General features: G+C 38.0%; 1 protein-coding gene and 1 pseudogene across 2 annotated transcripts; one reads left to right on the top strand and one right to left on the bottom strand.

The window, feature by feature from the left end:
- Positions 1 to 12,156: 12,156 nt before the first annotated feature.
- On the bottom strand, positions 12,157 to 17,839 carry GKN1 (gastrokine 1; the record flags this gene model as incomplete). The annotated part of the gene is made up of 6 exons (XM_081156418.1): positions 12,157 to 12,263; positions 13,780 to 13,927; positions 14,825 to 14,935; positions 15,888 to 16,025; positions 16,114 to 16,167; positions 17,828 to 17,839. The coding sequence occupies 6 exons, from the start codon at positions 17,837 to 17,839 to the stop codon at positions 12,157 to 12,159; spliced, it is 570 nt and encodes a 189-aa protein (XP_081012544.1).
- Positions 17,840 to 18,557: 718 nt separating this feature from the next.
- LOC308566403 (small ribosomal subunit protein eS6-like) lies at positions 18,558 to 19,486 on the top strand (annotated as a pseudogene). Its single transcript has 2 exons — positions 18,558 to 19,209; positions 19,383 to 19,486. The product of its transcript is annotated as a small ribosomal subunit protein eS6-like (transcript).
- The last annotated feature ends 1,435 nt before the right edge of the window (positions 19,487 to 20,921 follow it).

The raw sequence follows: 20,921 nt of genomic DNA, 5'->3' as shown, positions 1-20,921 counted from the left end.
CAGGTGATAGACAAGAAGGCTTTAGAATTTCGTGTCTGAAAACAAGAACTATAAAACTGAAGTATGGAGGGAGTTTATGACCAATTTAGTAAGTAATGGGATCAGTTTAAAATACAATTCTTAATCATGCAGCCAGTTCAGGAACTGTGGAAAAGAGAGAAAAAAAATAGGAAAGAAAAGAAAAACATACAAATTCCACAAACTCCATGCATACAGTAACATTTTTCAAATACTTTCCCCACATATCAATAGTTCCTCATTAATTATGTTCTCCTAACATGAAATTAAAAACAAGAAGCACAATTTTCTAGTGTTCATTGCTGTTACAATTCAGATATACACTGGTGGTCCTACTATATATCTTTGGTTGGATTACTTTCCTTCTCTCTGAGATGTCTCTATATCTTTTCTTCAAATTTCCAGTATACTCTTCTTCACTCTTAATTGATACTGGTGTTTCATATTTAATTGGGAAATTGGAATCCAGAAGACATTTATATATGTGAATCTTACACTCAGGAACAATGAGTATAGAAGTTGAAGCTATGAGTGTGCTTGCGTATCACCCAGGGCTAAGTGAAGACAGTGGTAAGAAATGAGAGTCAAGGATGGAGTCCAGGGGAACGTCAGCATTTTTACACAGTTTGACAGAGAAAGAAGAGCCAAGAAGGGAAATAAGATATTCCGAGGAGGGAATATTCATGAGTATCAATTGGGGTGGAGAGGGTAAGAAGAAAAGAACTGAAAACTATTCATTAGATTTAACAACTAGAAGTTTTTCATGAAAGGAGCTTAATGGACATGATGCTAGGGAAAAAAAGGAAAATTTATGGGGAAAAAAAGAACTATTAGAAATTAAAGCACATGGGTTGGGGGGATGGGTGAAAAAGGAGGAAGGGATTACAATGCACAAACTGACAGTTATAAAAATAGTCATAGGCGTGTAAGCACAACACTGGGAATATAGTCAATAATATTGTAATAACTACATATACTGTCAGATGGGTACTAGACTTATCGGGGTGATCACTTCATAGACTATGTAAGTGTGTAATCACTATGTTATACACTTAAAACTAATATAATATTGTAATGTAATTTAAAACATTTTTAAATTAACAAATTGTAATTTAATTAAATAAATTTTAATTAAAAACATTTTTTAAACATTTAAAAAGAAATAAATAAGATTAAAAAATTGAAGCATAAATAGTAAAATTGAAAAAATTCAACAGAATGAATAAAAAATAAGATTTCAGGGAATAAAAAGATAAGAAGAAAAGGATGGGGAGGAAAATATATGCTAAATAATGGACAAGTGCAGGAGGTCCAACATCTGAATAACATCATTACAGAATGTGAGAACAGAGACCATAGGGAGAAGAAATCACAAAGAAAATTTCCTAGAATGAAGGACAAGAATTTCTAGTTTGAAAAGAGCTCTGCTTGTTCAAAACAAGGGCTAAAAGTAGATCTCCCCACAACCCCCCCTAGTAAATTTTTGAACATTTGGGACACAGAGCAGGTTTCATGAGACTCTATAGGAAAAATGTCAGACAGAGAGGAACAGAATGGCTTTGGTCTCCTCAACAGCAACATTTGAATCTAGTAGGTAATGGAGCCTTCAAACTTCTCAAGAAAACAATTTACAACCCAGAATTTTATACTATCAATAAAATGCCAAACTATCAATAAAATGCCAGGATAGACTAAGACGTGTTCAGATATGCATGATCTCAAGAAATTTACCTGCCATTAATATTTTCTCAATGTGTGCTGGAGGAGCTTCACCAAAATGAGGAAGTAAAACAAAAAAAGGAAGACATGATACCAAGGTACAAAGGAACCCAATTGTAACTGTTAATTTCGCTAGGCTTTCGTGGTTAATTGTTTGGTCAAACACCAGTCTAGATGTTGCTGTGAAGATATTTTAAAAATGTGATCAACATTTAGATCAGTAGACTTTGAGTAAAGCAAATTACCTTCCTTAATGTAAGTAGGCCTCATCCAATTAGTTAAAGGTCTTAAGAGAAAAGATTGAGGGGCCCAGGAAAAAAAATTATGCCTCTAGACTACCTTGTGACTCAAGATTGCAATATCAATTCTTCCCTGGGTCTCCAGCCTGCTGTCCTGCTCTGCAGATTTTGGACTTACCAAACTCTACAACTGTAGGAGCCAATTCCTTAAAATAAATCCCTCTTTCTTGCTCTCTCTTTCTATGCATCCTATTGGTTCTATTTCTCTGGAGAATTCTGACTAATGCACCAGTTCAGGATAAAGGCAAAGAAAATTCTTAGGATGGCAGCAAAGTGATGTTTTAGCATAACAGGCATGCAGATGGCCTAGAGTGCAGCCAATCCAGATAGAAGAATGACGGTCTCCTGAAAAGATTCTGCCACAGGGGAAAGAGAAATTGATAGCTACCTTGATGTGATTGACACAGGAGAGCTAAACCTCATCTTTAAAATAGAAAGTCAATGGATAATGTCTGAGACTGATACATCAATATATATCAATGTACATATCATTTAGAAATATGGCAATGTGTAAAAGTCAGAAGAATTAGCTGAAATAGTTAAAAGGGGCAAGAAATGGGAACATTTTGTTATAAGACTTTTAGACAGTTTAACTTTTAAACTATGTGCTTTTATTATTTTGAGTATAAATTTGCAATAGTTTTAAAAATAAGAGGCTTCAGATTTTGCTATAAATTCTGCTAAGGAATTCTGCAAAGTTTGTTTCATTATATTGGGTTATTAACACAAAGGAATGCAAAGTTGTTTGTAAAAGTAACAATCACATGGACTATATATCAATACATGGAGATATTTATACAATAAAACTGAAAAAAATAGAGAAGTTTGAAAAACAAACAGAGCACAGAGTAATTTATAAACATTGAAGACAACACTGAAAATTATATATAGTTATATATAGTGTATACATGTGATATATATATATATATGATTTTTGGTGTTTCTTTCAATGTTTTTAAATTACTCTGTGCTCTGTTTATTTTAATATATATGTGGATATATATACACACACATAAATATATGCACAGTTATAATTAAAATATAAAATAATGCTTAACATTAGGAGAATGATTAAAAATTTTGGATCATTAATAAAATGGTATGTTACATGGCCTTTAAAATGAAACACATGAAAACTGTAAAACATGAGTAATATTTCATGTTATTACATGAAAAATTTAGAATATATGTTAGTTATGATGGCAACTATGAAAAATATTTATGTAGATAAGAGCTCTAAAGTAAATTTTACAAATCAAGTAGTGTTAGAAACGAGTAGATTAAAGGAGACAGTGGACACAGTGTAACAAGTTAACTGTGAAGCTGTGAAAAGGGCACTAGCTGGAATATGGGAGTCCCAGGTGGGAAAGAAACAGGCAAAGCCAAATTGAAGGAGGTTTTTGTGTGTGCTTGTTCCTGGGATTTTTTTTTTTTAAAGATGGGAGATGAGAGATAGAAGGAGGGAAGGAGAGAGGTGATGGTCTTGGCATGAGGAGGCAGGAAGGTGGGATTTAGAACACAGAGGGAAAGGTTTGCATGGACCAAGGAACTGAACTACTAAAAGACAGAAATGTTCCTCAGGGGTCACTGGTGTTGGATTTCGTTTAATACTTACAGCTACTATGATTTTGATATCATGTTCCTCATTTCATGAATGAAAGCCTGAGGCTCAGAGAGGTCAAATAACTTTCTTAAAAAATCTGTGTGCCTGTAAGCAATAGAGCTGGAATGCAGGCCTGTACTTACAGTATTTGTCTGTGCTCTTTCCACCATGTGACTTTTTGAGATAGTGGGAAGGATGTTGACAAGTCTGTAAGCGGGAAGATGAGGAGTTGAAGAAGTTTTGAAAGACTAAGTTTAAACATGATAATCCTTTTTGTGCAATTTTCTTCCACCAGAAGAGTTCCTGGGAACTGGATCTCCCGGATTCCATTCAAAACATAGTGCTTGGTGTAACAAAGTACTTAAGTCGACATTTCTTTACTCCACTGCCAGCACACCTGTTTTTGTATCATCAATTTGCAAACTACCTATATGTTTTAAATAATTACCATATTATGGTTAGGCAAGCAGATGATAAAACTTCTTCCTTTGACTTATGTAAGGGCTAAAGATCCTTGAATTCAAACACAGGGGTGCTGTTTTCTTTACTGTAAAATTACTTCTGCAGAGCAGAGCTACAAAGCCAGTGAACAAGGAAGAGTCACTTGAATAAAAGTGAGGTAATTTCATTTTGTTTCCAAGAATGTTGGTAGGTTCCTGAGGACACCCCACTCCCTGGCTTTGAAGGGTGAACCCTCAAGAGGAAGGGGGAGCTGAGATCCTGCCAGCACCTTCAGGCACTCTGTTCAGCCGCACATGCCTACCCACAGGCCTATGGTCCTTGGAGCTTGTGAAATTCAAGTGCCCCTTGAATATGACATTAAGTATGTTTGGGGTCAAAGGCAAAGATTATCTACTAGTCAGAAGCTTAAAGGTCATTTCAGTCCACCTGAGGCTGAGTCTTCCTGAAGAGGGAAGGAGGGGAAATAAACCTGTGTGCAGAACTCAGAACAGCCACCCCCTTTCAGCCCCTGAGAGAGCTTAAACCTGGGTGTCTACTTCTGACCAAATTGCTGCCAGTTTAATCTTCACACTATGGACACCTGCACCATCTTTGAAGTCAAATGATCTGGAAAGGAAGCTTAACAGATGCTAAAACTTTTGTGAAAGGGGCTTTGTAAATGATGGAAAGGGAACGCAGGACATAGCACTAAGAGTGAGCTGGGATGAGTTTGAGGGTGACAGGGAAAATTGTAGAGTGACAGATTCTCTGTCCACCAGGGTCCTGCATGGCCTCAGTTACCAGTGGAGATATTGTATTATACTGGTGAGCATTCTGGTCATCTACTACTACAAAATAAACCACCCCAAAATGTAATGAATTGAAACAATAGTTTATTATTATTGTTCATGGTTCTGTGGGTTGACAGGAGCTCAGATCGGCATTTCTCATTTGCGGTCTCTCACATGGCTGCAGAAGATATCAGCTGGGCTACAGTCATCCAAAGGATCATTTGGGCTGGATATTTAAGATGGCCCACTCACATGGCTGGAAGTTGATGGTGGCTATTGGCTGGGAGCTCAGGTAGAGTTTTTTATTGTAACATGTATATCTATCCTCTCCATGTGGCTTGGGCTTCTAACAGCTTGGAGACTCAGTTTCCAAAAGGAGTGGTCCAAGTTGGGCACTTCAAGCAGTAGATGTGATGCAAATGGGGTTTGCAATGTACTTGTTTGGTTGGCTATGCTCTATGGCATTTTTGCCCTAGCCATGAGAAAAGTTTCTTCCAGGCTGGTGCCGGGTCTTCCACCAGGGACCCAGAATGAGACATGTGGAACAGACCAGAGCCAGCTGGATTTATAACTTAATGCAGAGATGTTAAGTCAAGCCAAGCCAAGCCTAGGTCAGCCAATTCCCAGCTAGCTGACCACAGATGGTTAAAAAAAAAAAAAAAAAAAAGCTTATTATTGAATGTTACTGAGATTTTATGATTGTTGACTAATGCAGTAGGCATTATTAGCCTTATGTTCTTTTCCTGGAGCCTGAGCAGTTAAATTAACTTACCTAAGAACCTATTATTATTATTATTATTATCATTATTGTTTTAAATATATCTTTACTGATTTTAGAGAGAGCAAGGGAGAGGGAGAGAGAGAGAAACATCAACGATGAGAGAGTCCATTGATCGGCTGCCTCCTGCACACCCCCTACTGAGGATCGAGCCCGCAACCTGGGCATGTACCCTGACTGGGAATCAAACCGTGATCTCCTGGATCCTAGGTCACTGCTCAACTGCTGAGCCACACCTGGCTGGGTAGGACCAATTTTTGATTTGAGCTCTCCTTAGTCCAGCACTCCACACTGTCTGCTACACTGGTACTACAGGCAGGTGTGACCAAGCTCCTACCCTGCCTTAATGGGATGGTGAGTTGGAGGAGACTAGTTTCTAGGGACCTAAGTGAGAGTGTTCCTGCTTATATTACTTCCCTAGGAAATTCTTAGAGATTGTTAACAATTTTGATCTTGGGGTGTCTGTGGATTGAGAGGAGGGTTGCTGTGTTGAGTTTCATTGTTTCTTGAGCAATTTCCACTGAAGAGATAAATAACTGAAGAGGCAGGGCCCATCAGTAGAGCTCAAGCATGAAAGACAGAATTGTTGATGTAACTGCCTTATGTGGTTAGCTAAAAGATTCAAAAGGTCCTGGGAGGGTGTTGGTCTCATAGATATTAACTCTGCGTATGTGTGCATGTGTGTGTGCATGTGTGATGATGAGAGGGATTGGAACTCTGTATCCTAAAGCTGTAACATTTGATACTCTTCACAGGGAGAACAGAGACATTCATTTAAGACTTCGCTTTTGATATTTACCCAGATTAAAGCTCTCTCTTTTATATCCTATGCTTGCTCTCTCAATGAATGACATGTGAATAAATGTGTGAGAGAAAAAGCACTGGACTCATGTTTATTTTGAAATAATTTTAGATTTATAGAGAAATTGTGAAGATAGTACAGAGAGTTCCTATATACCTAGCTTCCTCTAATATAAAATGAAAGAATATTTTACATAACCCTGGCACAATGATCACAATGGTGAAATTAATGTTAAGACAATATTAAGAAGAGAGTGTTAAATAATATTAAGAAACAAACATTGTCATAATATTATTAACAAACCTACAGGCTTCATTTGGATTTTACCATTTTATTCTTTAATGTTCCCCTTTCTGTTCTGGGATCCAGTCCAGGAGACCACATTGTATTTAGTCATCATATCTCCTTAGTCTCTGCCAATCTGTGAGTTTCTCAGTCTCCTCATGGGAAGTTGAATTGGGTCTTCAAAAAAGATATGTCCAAGTCCTATCCCCTGCCACCCAGGAGAGGGATTGCTGGGTCATATGGTAGCTCTATTCTTAATTTTTTGAGGAATCTCCAGATTGTTTTCCATAGCGGCTGTACCAGTCTATATTCCCACCAGCAGTGAATGAGGGTTCCCTTTTCTCCCCAACCTCCCCAACACTTATTGCTTGTTGAAAATAGCCATTCTAACAGGTGTGAGGTGGTATTTCATTGTAGTTTTGATTTGCATTTCCTTAATAGCTAGTGATGTTGAATGTCTTTTCATATTTCTATTGGCCGTTTGTATGTCTTTTTGGGAGAGGTGTCTGTTCAGGTCCTCTGCTCTTTTTTTAATTGGGTTGTTTGGTGTTCAGTTATATGAGTTCTTTATATATTTTGGATATTAACCCTTTGTCCAAGCTGTTGTTTGCAAAGACATCTCCCATTTGGTTGGTTGCCTTTTTGTTTTGATGAAGTTTCCTTTGTCCCCTCTCTGTAGAGTTAGGATTGTGAGCTCCCTGGCACATTTGATGTGGAGTATTGCCAACTAGGGAAGCTCACCCAAGCTTTGATGTCCTTAGTTTTTATTGGGGTTTCATTATATAGGCATGATTGATTGAATCATTGGTCAGGTGACTAAATTTCCAGCCTCTTCCCATCCCTGAGGTCAGGCTGATGTTATGTGGCTCAAAGCCTAAACCCTCTAATCACATGGTTGGTCTTTCTGGCTCAACTAGCTCCTATTTTGAGTCATCTCCTTCATAGAAACTATCTAAGAGGCCACCATGAGTCATCTTATTAGCATAAGCTATCAAGTGTGGTCTGAGGAGACCACTGTGGATAACAAAGGTTTAGAGACTACCTCCCAGAAACCTAGAAGAGAGGCCAGCAATATTTTTTTTTACACATCTTCCTGTCTAATGTAAATGCAACCTCTCCCCCACCTCAATCTTCCATTGATGGTTCTCTTTGTCCCCTCCCATTATTCTGTTCCCTCCTTAACAATTCATTATTATTTATATTGTGTATTTATTTATTTATTGCTTTTCTCCACTACTGGAATGTAAACTTCGTGAAGACAGGCACTTTAATTTTTTTTTTCCTGCTTTATCTCCAGTTCCTAGGAAAGTCTGTCACATAGGAGGCACTTGATGATACTTGTTAAGGAAGGAAGGAAGGAAGGAAGAAAGGAAGGAAGGAAGGAAGGAAGGAAGGAAGGAAGGAAGGAAGGAAGGAAGGAAGGAAGGAAGGAAGGCCATAAATATAGAGTTGCAAATAAGATGTGATATTGATGATGCTCTTAGTTAAGGGACTGAGCTGTAACTTATGTTCTCTGATTTGAATCTGGTAGATCAAGATAATACTAGGAAAGGAGATGGTTAAAATAGATGCAGGCTAATTTGAATATCTGAGTAGGAGTGACTGAAAGGTAAGGTTTGGCATACTTTCTCTTATGTTTGTATTTGGTTTTACTTCTTGATATTCTTAATTGGTTATTTCTAACTTTTCAATATTTGGGAAGTATAAAACTTAGCAAGTAGATATATGTATCTATTGATATGAAAGAACCTTGGAAAAATCGACTTTAGGTTAAAGTTTGTTAGTGAATGTTCTGGAAAGATTCAACTATTGGAGGTTTCGTTTAAACTACATAGTTATGTCAGAAGTACAATTGGGAGGAGACCAGAAAGAGACTCTAATAATGGGCAAGGACTTATCTAAAATATTTTCTGTTAATGTTTCTCTCTTAGATCAGGCTTGTAACAGGATATTATCTGCTCCGATCTGGTGCCTCTTGGGGGTATGAAGTCACTAAAACTTCTGATGACCCTGCCAGCCAGCACCTCCTCCTGACCTTGGTGGGCCTCGGTGCTAGGGTGAGACACGGTTTGGTGTGAGCTACTCAGGTTATTCACACGGCCAAACACAATTGTCAATGGGAAGCTGCACTGCAGGCTTCCAAGCCATGATTTAGAGCCCTGTGGACAGCGGGGCTTGGCCCTGGCACAGCCAGGAACAGCAGCAGCTTCTCCCTGCAGACTTCTCGGCATCCTGGTGTTGAATGAACTCATTTTCATTTACACCACTCTTCCAGGGACATGGGTCAAAGGCTGAATGTTTGGAACCACCAGCCTCAGAATTGAGCAACAGAGGAGAGGCGTCTGCCTGATGTTGGAATGAAAGAGCAGTTCCTTTCCATCCACACAGGTTTACCCTATAATTGTCTTCATATTATCTTACTTATTGTGCTTTTCACTTTTTAAAATTACAAGTAAGTATTATGTGCAAAAGACTTTAAATATGTATGTAAACTATAAAGACTAATGATATAACACACACTCATGAACTCCTTGCCTCTCAATCTAGTTTGAGAGAGAGAGAAAAAGTATTACCACTACCTTGGAAGTCTTCCATTTGTCCCTCCATGAACCTTTCTTTCCCTGTCAGTGGTACACAGTTATACAAATTTTTGTGTTATTTTCTTGCTTTTAGTCAGGTTTTACCACATATGCATATGTGTGTGTGTGTGTGTGTGTGTGTGTGTGTGTTGTTTAGTTTTGCCAGTTTGGAGACTTATTAGATAAATATAATATATTTTCTCCTGCAATTTTCTTTTTGGACTCAAGATTATTTTTCAGAGTCATCTATGGTTGTTGTGCTTGGCTGTGATTAATTTGGTTTTCTTTTTTGTAATGTTTAGTGTTCTACAAAGTAAACACATGATGATTTATTTGTCTATTCCACTGTTGGCAAACATCTCGATTGTTTCGAGTTTTTTGGTATTCCAATCACTGCCACTATGAACATTCTTGCACATGTTTCTGGATGCCTATGTGCAAGAATTTCTCTAGGATACATACTTAAGAGTGGAATTGCTGGGTCATAGGATAGTCACGCCTTTAGCTTATTAGACAATATTGAATTATTTTTCAAAGCAGTTGTATCAATTCGTGCTCTACCTAGGATCCAGGAGGTCATGGTTTGAGTCCCAGTCAGGACACATGCCCAGGTTTCAGGCTCAGTCCCCAGCAGGGGGTGTGCAGGAGGCCGCAGATCAATGACTCTCATCACTGATGTTTCTCTCTCTCTCTCCCTCTCCCTTCCTCTCTCTGAAATCAATAAAAACATATTTTAAAAAGTAAATGGCTTAAATGCTCCAATCAAAAGACCTAGGGTAGCTGAATGGATAAGAAAACAAAGCCCATATACAGGGTGTCCCAAAAAAATGTAAACACACTTTAACAGCCGATAGCTCAATTTTGAGAACAAAATGTATTTCAATAAACACTGCCTTTATTCAAAGTGTGTGTCTACATTTTCAGAGCACATCTTATATATGCAGTCAGAGAAAGAAAAATACCATATGATTTCACTTATATGTGAAATTTAATGAAGAAAAACTAACAAATAAAATAGAAACAGACTCATAGATACAGAGAACAGACTGACAGGTCAGAGGGGAGGGAGGTTGGGGGCTGGGTAAAAAAGGTGAAGGGATTAAACAAAAAACAACTCACAGACACAGACAAGAGTAAAGTTGTTTACAATATCATTATATTAGCATCTTAATACCTATGTCTTCTGTAGCTTACTACCCTTTTCTTATTCATAGCATTGCTTGTGATTTATCTCTTTCTACCTATGGTCAATTTTACCTAAAGTTTGTGAATTCTCTGTTTTTCCAAAGAACCAATTTTTGACCTTGTTGAGCATTATTAGTATTTGTTTTCTATATTATTAACTGCTGATATTGTCTATATTATTTCTTTCCTCTTCTTTATTCTGAATATTTTATGCTTTCCCCTCACTTTTGAAACTGAATGCTTAACTCAATTTTTAGACTTTCTTCTCTTACAAAATGAACCTTTAAGGCTATAATTTGCTATAGCTGATACTCACAAATTTTGATAGGGAGTGCTTTCATTAATGCCCTGTTGAAAATATATTCTACTTTTCATCATGGATTTTTCTTTTTAAAAAATTATTATTTTTTTTGTTAATCTTCACCCAAGGATTTTTTTCCCATTGCTTTTTAGAGAGTGGAAGGGACGGAGGGGGAGAGAGGGAGAGAAATATTGATGTGAGAGAGACACATAGATTGGCTGCCTCCCTCACACACCCCAACAGGCGCCAGGGATTGACCCTGCAACCCAGGTACTTGCCCTTGACTGGAAATGGAACCTGCGACCCCCGGGTATGAGGGCCGATATTCTAACCACTGAGCCACACTGGCCAGGGCTGCTGCCCAATTTTACAACAATTGGGACTACCTTAATTTATTGGGAGGGAAATATTTATTCTACTTTAAATTGAAGTCAGAAAATGTGTTCTTTATGACACCAATCATTTGAAATTTTTAAAGATCTGATTTATTCCTCAGCATAAGATCAATATTTGTAAGTATCCCATAGATGCTTAAGAAGAATATGTATTTTGCAGTGTTCTATATATATCTTCATTAAAATAAGTTTGTTGATTGTGTTAAAAATTTTTATATCCTTAACTGCTTCATCTACCAGTTATTGAAAGATATGTGTTAAAAAAATCTTTAGTATATAGTGAGATTGTAAAATTCTCCTTGAAATTCTCACAGTTTTTCCTTCATATATTTTGATAGGTGTGTATAACCTAGAATTCTTATATCTTCCTAATGAATTTAATTTTTTATCCTGAAATAGTGACTAAACAATTCTTCCACAAAACATGGGATTCACTAGTTCCCAAAGTCAGCCACGTGACATTGTCTCCAGTGTGTAAGTCACAGTTTTATTTCTTTCTCACCCACAGGAAGGCAGTATCCCAGTCCTTGATCTTTGGTGGGTCTTTGGTAGGGCTCCACATCTCATGCCTTCCGGATATTATGGAAGTTCTACTACACTTCATGTGAGCAGCAATAAAATTGCCTCAGGATAAAGACAATTATTATAATTTCCTCCCAATTAGGATGGTAAATATTGGCAGTTTTTCAAATGGTGGAAATTCAAGTCTTTGTTTGGTAGGGGTATATAGGGATATCCCATCTGAAGACATGGGAATGGATTATATATATTTTATGACATCCAGGATTTAAAGGAAATAGATAGAAGTGATTTTTAAAAATGTTTTTTACTAATTGTACTAATCACTGGTGTGTATACCTGAAACTAATATAATGTTGCATGTCAATTGTAATTAAAAAATAAAAAATGATCTAAATAAAGAAAAACAAACAAACAGAAAATACGTAATATTTGGAGTCTCTATTTTCTTTGAGATCTTTCTCTTTCACTGGATACCCCAGTGTTGTATGTGGACTGTGTGACTTCACTTCCCTGGCCATCCAGTGTGGAGGTAGTGAACTCTTGAACTAAACAGGGTCCGGGAAAATGGGAATTGATATTCAAAAGTATTAGGTACTACTTCTTGTGCTGGAAAGACATGTAAACATGGGAGGTGAGGCTAATATTTTGGTTCAGCCATCTTCTGCCATGAGTACAGAAAAAGCCATCTGCCAGATGGAAAGAAGAAGAAAGCAGAATTTAGAGAGGAGCAGAGAAGAGCGAGCACGTGGCTTCAGGGAGAGAGAAGGAGACTTGGGTCTTGGTGTCAATATAGTTCTTGTCTCCAGTCTCTTTGATACCAGAAGCTTTCCTTACCCTCAGATTATTTCAGATACCCTGATATCCTTGCAACAAACCCCCGTTTTCTGGCTTAAGCTACTTTGAGTGAATTTCTGCCCTTGCTGATCTTAAACGTTACTGTGCACAACAACCATAGGGTAGTCTTCAGAGCAGTCAGATGGTCTTGGAATCATTCCCAGAGCCGTGGTTAGTAGTATCTGAAACATCTAAAGGGGCTCTTTATAAGAAACAGTTCCTGAATATAGGCTAATAGTTGGGTCTAATGCACTTCGACAACTTGCTACCAGGACATTGCACTTTTGATCAAATGGAAATCATACGGAATTTTAGGTTAAACTAAATTCAACACTAAATAGTTTTATTGAAACTTAAAGAAACCAAATATAATTAGGAGAAAACATTTCAGAATGCCATGATTAAAAACCATTAGAATCCATATTTTTCTGCATAGACTATTTTGGTGACGACACCCACAGCAACGTTTTTGTTCTGTTTTTACTTTCCAGATATACCTCCACAGAAGGAAATGTTCAACTCGAGTATACTAGTACTGAAGCACAATGATAAAGCAAAAGCAAAGGTTGCCCCTGATAAAAAAAAAAACAAAACAATATCAATGTCTTTTCAAGGATCTTTCTGGGGGTGTGGGGATGTGGGTAAGGGGTAGGGAGAAGGGGATGCCATCCAGTTTCCAAACTAGCTCTGCGACAATTTCAAGATCTAGCTAGCTAGCTATCAATATTAAATCAGCTGATTCAAAGATCTGGAAAATTGCTGTTAGGTTAGGTTCTTAGGTGGATATTTGCTTTTGTGTAAGTTATTCTTTGAAAGCCCAGAAATTAAGTGATTGTTTGAGCTATAAAAAGTCAATAGATTCTACTGGCATTATCCTTTCATTTAGTAACTCATGTATTTCTTTGAATATGTCTTGAGTGTTCTCTAGATTCACCTTGAAAGGCAGTATTTTGGAATGCTTATGAGCTCAGAATCCAGAGCCAAAGTGCTTAGAAATAACCCAGGCAAGGGTTTTGTGACCTCTCTCTGGGCCTCAGTTTCCTCATCCAGGAACAAATGAATTAAGATACTTAAATCATATAGAATAGCGCATGGCCAGGAGCAAGCACTACGTAAGTATTAGCCTTGACATCTCTGAGTAGTTGGTGTTCTCTGTGGACAAACCTGAGAAGAGCCTGACAGCCCCACCAGCACTGATGCGGAGCACACAATAGGGAGGTTACTCACCTTGAATTTCTTCAGCCATGTATGTTGCAACCCCCTTGCACATGCCAACGATGGGTTTTCCAAACTTGTCCAGGTTCTCGACTTTCTCAGAGTTGAGTGAGTATATCAGGCTTTTGGGAGGTGGTCCCCCTGGTCCTTCACCTTGAAGCTGAGTATAGAGAAGACAGGTTAAAAGAAAGAGAGAGGATGAATGCTAAGTCCAGTGGTTTGTTGAATTGACCAACAGGCAGTATTGCTTAGCTGTAATTTTTCCGTAATCAAAATGAAGAACTAATTGCAACCATGTATATCTCAGAACTTCTAAGGGTCCCAAGGCATTTAGCTGGCTTAAAACCTCAGCTTCTCAAATGAGCAGAAGTCTGAGGCTAAATGTATTCTGAAGTTTGGGCCTCATTTGGTCGTCTCCTAATTCTTGGATTGGGCTACATGATAACCAGCTTCCGAGAAGGCAGTCAATTTATTTTCTCTACCCTATAAATGAAAGGTACCCATTGATCTGTTATAGGAATATAAACGCAGACAAACATTTTAAAGAATGATGCATCCCCTCTCCCTAACCATCCCAGCTGGGGTTGCCAGATAAAATACAAGACATCAGTTAAATCTGAATTTCAGATAAACAACAGGTCATTTCTTTAGTATAAGTATGTCCCAAATATTGCATAGGACATACTTATCCTAAAACATTTTCCATTACTTATCTAAAATTCAAACTTAACTGTGTATCTTCTATTTTTTTCTAAATCCCTGATTCAATTCTTGCAGAAAAATGTCCTTGGAGAAGTGCTGAGGCTCTCCTTGGCATGAGCAGAGTTTTGCTCCTGTGACAGCAAATGTTAGATGTCCTGAGAGCCTCTGTAGGGGCAGGTGGGAGCCACAGCATTTGAGTATGGTGGCAGCTGCTTCTCCTCCGGCACTTACCAGTTCCACTTCCCCTTTTGTGTTGCGCACTACTGAGGTCAAGAAGGAATGACTGTGACCTTCTCTTTATTCTGGAGATCATAAGACCTACCCTGAACAAAAATAAAAAGACTTTTATTTTTACCTTGTTTTTCTTGACCATTTCATCAAGGGCTTGAAGAGAAGGCATGACACCCTTGTTCATTCTGTGCACAATGCACGCCTTCTTGTGAAACACTCTGACTGCGGCATAACCCTGTTAGGAAGGCGGCAGGCAGTGAGGAGTATGCTATGCAAGCAGCTTTCCCATCAGAAACCAGTTTCACCAGCAGAGGGAAATGGAGCTCTGAGATGATGATGAACTGGGATAAGAGCGCAGGATCTGGCCCTGTTTGGCAGTCATATTTATTGCTAACATTTCTAAGGATAAGCCACTAAATCTTTGAGGTGTCAGAGACTGAGTGTCTAACTCGTTGCTTTATCTTCAGGTTCTAGCATGCTAAGACTCACTATATATATATCTGTTTTGCTGAAATAAACTTTAAAATACTATCACATTTTAATCTCCTTTGATCTTAACATTTCAAGGAGGCAGGTAAGATAGGAATTAGTTTTCTAATTTATCAGATGATAAAACTCAAACAATAAAGAGTTGGCTTTTTAAAAGCACAAAGTTTGTTAAATACATAGCTGGGTCTTCTAACTGAAGCCAAATTTGTTTGTTTTCTTACTTTTCTTCCCTTACCAATTAATATTATCATTTTCATTTCCTTTGGTCCTTTTGAATTACAAGTGAAATGTCATTTTTCGTCTTTTTAGAAGGAAATTGAAGATAGAATGAGACAGGCTATGCTTTGGCAGCAGTAATATTTTGATGGTCTTTGATCAGTATTGAGGGCATCTGCAGGCAAAGCAAAGTGACGTTCGTATTTGTCTCAGAGCCCCACCAAAGCCTTGAACATAGTGGATTCTAGCTGCTGTTCATTGGTTTGAATTTTAACTGACTGTGAGGAATTATTAACAGCAGTTATATCTAGGGGGTGAAACTGGGTGAGCAAAATAGGCACTTTTACTTATAACTATGCTTCTGTGCACTTAGAATTTACTTTTTAATTTTGTATGGTTAGCAGGCTTTTTTTTTTTTCTTTTTTAGTTATAAAAGAAGCCTCGTATTTGTAAAGAATGGAAATTGCATGTTGGCTACTTACAGTATTGAAATCCCAGATTGCATTCCAGGAGTCCAAGCCATTATTATTGTCAATATTGGCCACGTTATGTTCTCTGTTGACACTCACTGACGGCTGCTCACTTTCAGCCGTGTTCTTGTTATCGGTGATGTCGATATTCTGAAGTGTATAAGAAATTGATAATGATTTAATGTCACATTTCTTTGCAAATACATTTTGGTAACATGCTTTAAAAACTGAGACTTACGTAGTCAGCAAGGGCAGGAGTCAGGAGGACACCAAGAAGACCAGCAAAGAAAATCTGAAATCACAAATAACATTGGTCTTCGGTCACATGGCAAAACAATCTTTCTTTCTCTATCCAAGCTCATAGAAAATATTTACTACTTTTACTACTCTGTTGAGCATTCTCTCTGTTCTTCTTTGACCTTGTATGTTTTTAACTATAGAAAGTTTTAATGATAATGTAGAATTGTAGGTTACTTATTCACAGTAATTATGTTAGTGCGATATATAGTTTTAGAATTTTTAATGTAGGGCTTGTGAAAAAAATCAAGGTGTTAGTAGAATAAAAAATAAATTTGAAAATGAATAGCATATTCATTTTGCTAATGAAAATGGTTATGAGTTCTGAGAATCACATCTGAAAATTATTTAAGTTAATTTTCCTATTTGATATAAATACTTTCCTCCCTTCCTGGATTTCCTAATAGCAGAAGTAGTCTTTTTAATTTTAATTTTTTTTAAAGCAATAGATTTGTAAACAGGTTGAATACTGATGCTGAGAGGTGAAGGAAGGAGTGCCTGACTGTTGAGTGTGATTAGCAGAAGAGAAGTCAATAACTGTCCCAGGGTACCTGGGTTAGTCATTTGTCACTGGGTACATGATACTGCTTGTCAAAACACAGAGCTTTATGCAGGGTGCTTGATTCTGAGTACCTGTTCTCACTTTTTTTACCTGGGACAAAATGGTTTGGAAACTACACCGATAATTCAAGGTAATTTTTTTATTTGCTTAATTTTTCTCCTGATAGCTTACGAAGGATGTAAAAATTAGTCTCCAAATAAAGTACCAAGAGATGAAATCATAGATGAGGAAACTGAGCTTCAGAAGTCACTTTAAGTGACTTGACCAAGTTTGTATCGGCCAAGATTGTATCTTCTGTTCATGACAGAACTAGGAGACATCCAGATCTGACTTCTTTTTTTTTTTAACTTTGTTGTTTTTGAAACTTATTTCTAAATAATGATTTTGCACTCTATTATGAAGCAGAGTCTGCTGTAATAAATTTTAGTATTTAGTATGTTGAAACATGAAAATACTAATCAGATTCTAGCTCCGTGCATGCAGTATTAAGAGACACATGATACACAAGTTACTTTGGCAGAATTTTGTGGTCCACCTGCTACACTCTTAGCCTTTTATCTGGAACCACAGGTGAGATGCTTCACTAGCTCCTGCTTCAGGTGTTTTCATGAATAAATGACTATGGGCAGGGTCCAAGGCAAGCAGTTCTTACTTGGAGCTCCATTTGACAGCAGAGGATGTGAAGGTAAGCCTCTAACTCATTTGTTTTGATAAGATGCTTTTTCTCTTGCCTGAGCATACTTAGGAGTTTTGGTAAAAGAGGAATGTAAGAATGAGGGGAAAGTTCAGACATTTTCTAGGAATTAGGGACTGCTTGCTCTCTGCCCAGACTTAAATCAGGAGATCTAGATAGTAATTTTATTAAAGATAGCATGGTATAAGATGTTCAGACAGCTGCTTAATCCAAGTATAACTATCATTCTCTATAGAGATGCTTATAAAGGGCAGAATTCCATGAAAATAAAAGAGAGATATTTTTAAAACAAAATTTTCCATTATGATGAAATTGTCATAAGAAGCAGATGTTCTTAGCTCAAAATGTTGACAGTTTCCTATTATAAGGTAATAAATTCAAAAGGAAAATTCTACTCACTGTGAACTTCATCTTGGCTTCACCAAAGGGATGGAGTGGGGAAGATAGGCAGGTACGGACTCAGACAAGAAGCCTTCTCATATTTGTACTTGACTGGCTTTACTCGAGCTAGGTGTGACCAGGTGGAGTCAAAGGCTTATCGCCCTTCATTTCCCATATCCATGTCATGATCCAGTATATCAAGAAGCCTTTGGAATATCTGCCTAGTTGGCAAGGCACTTTGACATGGAGTTAATCTGATTCATCATTTGTTGAAGTTGAAGATATCACAACAAACTCAACATGACTTATGATAACTTTTGGTCCAAATGAAGTGTGGGTGTGGGTATTTTATATATTGATATTACTCAGATTCAGAAAAGGAGTAATCCCTAAAACCAAACAAGACCAAAGATGAGAAATTGTGGACACACTAGGCCTTCCAGGTAGCATGTGTGAATGTGGGAATGACTTCATCTCCTTACCTTTATCCAAGCCCATTATAATGGTTTTGCTTAGGCTGAACATGTTCTATTAGCTAACCCTACCAAACCTATCCCCTTTTCTGCAGCCCTGAGCTCTCTCCACAATAGTACCATTTATCCGGTTGGGCAGCCTGGGGGCTGCCTTCAGCCCGCTCTTCTGACCACTACATCCAGTTAGTTACTCAGCCTTGTCATTTCATCTTAGAAATGACTCTTGTTCTTTTTTGTGGCACTGAAAAAGAACAGAGGTGGTCAGCCACTTGAGGATGAAGCTGAACATCTCCTCCCCAGCCACTGGCTGCCAGAAACTCATTGAAGTTGATGATGAATGCAAACTTCGTACCTTTTATGAGAAGCATATGGCCACAGAAGTTGCTGCTAACACTTTGGATGAGGAATGGAAGGATTATGCTTGAATCAGTGGTGGGAACAACAAACAAGGTTTCCCCGTGAAGCAGGTGACTTGACCCATGGCCCTGTCTGCCTGCTGTTGAGTAGGGGGCATCCCTGTTATAGACCAAGAAGGACTGGAGATAGAAAGCGCATATCTGTTCGGGGTTGCATTGTGGATGCCAATCTCAGTGTTCTCAACTTGGTCATTGTGAAGAAAAAAAGGTGGTGGTGGGGAGATATTCCTGGTCCCACTGATACTACTGTGCCTCATTGCCTGGGGCCCAAAAGAGCTAGCAGAATCTGCAAACATTTCAATCTGTCTAAAGAAGATGACGTCTGCCAATATGTTTGTGAGAAAACCCTTAAACAAAGAAGGTAAGAAAGCAGGACTGAAGCACCCAAGATTCAGGGGCTTGTTACTCTACATGTTCTGCAACAGAAATATTGGCGTATTGTTCTGGAGAAATAATGTACTAAGAAAAATAAGGAAGAGGCTCCAGAATATGCTAAACTTCTGCCAAGAAAATGGAGGCCAAAGAAAAATGCCAGGAACAGCTCTGGACAGGTGGTTCAGTTGGTTGGAGTGTTGTCCCATGCACAAAGATTGCAGGTTTGATCCCCGGTTCAGGCACCTACGAGAGGCAAGTGATCTCTCTCTCCCTCTCTCTCTCAAACCAATAAAAATATCCTTAAGTGAGGATTAAAAAAAAGAGAGAAAAATGCCGGGAACAGATTGCCAAGAGATGTAGGCTCTTTTTTTCTGAGAGCTTCTACCTCTAAGTCTGAGTCCAGACAAAAATGAGATTTTCTACAAGTAACAAATAGGTAAGATCAGACATCAAAAAAGAAAGAAATGAAAGCAATGCCTCTCAACTCTGTCCTTGCCCATAGCTCCTCTCACCTAGGCTTTTACAGTTAAGTAAATGATCACTCCATTACCATCTTTTATATTTCAATGTATGCCTCTACCATCATTAGAATCTTTCACTGGAAGCCTATGAGATAAACTTTAAACTCATGGAATGGCATCCAGGGTTCTTTATAATAAGGTTCTCAGAGCCTACCAAACTGTATCTGTCAGTCTCCACCATGTACCTACATTCTAGCTCCACCAGAGTTCCCATCATTCCTGGAATATTCGGGATGTTCCATGTCTCTATGCCTGCACACATGCTGTTCTCTCACCCTGGAGTGCCAACCCCTTGCCTTTCTTTAATTGTTAAGCTGCTGTTCATTTTTTTCAAGGCCCAGCTCAATACCACTGCTTCTATCATATTTTCTCCTAGGAGAAACTTTATTTTTTTTATTTTTTTATTTTTATTTTTTTAAAAATATATCTTTATTGATTTCCGAGAAAGGAAAGGAGAGGGAGAGAGAGAGAGAGAAACATCGATGATGAGAGAGTCATTGATCGAGCCCACAACCCGGGCATGTGCCCTGACCGGGAATCGAACCCTGATCGCCTGGATCCTAGGTCGACGCTCAACCGCTGAGCCACACCCAGCCGGGCGAGAGTTCTTTTATAGTTCCAGGAAAAAATGAAGTTTCTCACCCGGCCGGGCATGGCTCAGCAGTTGAGTACTGACCTAGGATCCAGGCGCTCAGGGTTCGATTCTGGGTCAGGGCACATTCCTGGGTTGTGGGCTGGATCAACGACTCTCTTATCATTGATGTTTCTATCTCTCTCTCCCTCTCCTTTCCTCTCTCTGAAATCAATAAAGATATATTTTAAAAATAAATAAATAAAAATAAAAGAACTCTCTGTCCCTTTATTTACTTCTGGATAATTTATTTTTCAGATATTATGTTAAAATAATTTAAAAAATGTTTTCATTAGAAACAGATAGTAGAAACTGTCACAGGCAAACAAGTAAATGCTCAGGAGGTGAATTTAAGTTTTAATTTTTTTCTGTTCTTCCCTACAAATTTACACTAGTAAATCAAATTGCTGAAGAGGAAAACTTTATTTCATTAATTGATCATCTATAAATTTCCCCTTTGGAAACCTTTTTGAGCCCATGATTATCCTTTCATGAGTGGTTTGAAATCACAGCATGTGGTTACATGTTTATAAAGCTTGACTCACTCTTTCAAAATGTTGGTATGGGTGGTAAGATTTCATTTATGTTTTTAATGTGTCCATAAATTTCTTTCAAATTCACTCTTTAGCTGCAAAAGATCAATAAGCCTGGGATGGGAAGCAGATGTATGAAGACATCTTCATCTGCTTTGGGAAC

This window comes from Miniopterus schreibersii, assembly GCF_964146895.1.
Source record: "Miniopterus schreibersii genome assembly, chromosome: 13".
Lineage (NCBI taxonomy): Eukaryota > Metazoa > Chordata > Mammalia > Chiroptera > Miniopteridae > Miniopterus > Miniopterus schreibersii.
The sequence above is the reverse complement of the archived record's forward strand: the minus strand, read 5'-3'. Positions and strand labels throughout refer to the sequence as shown.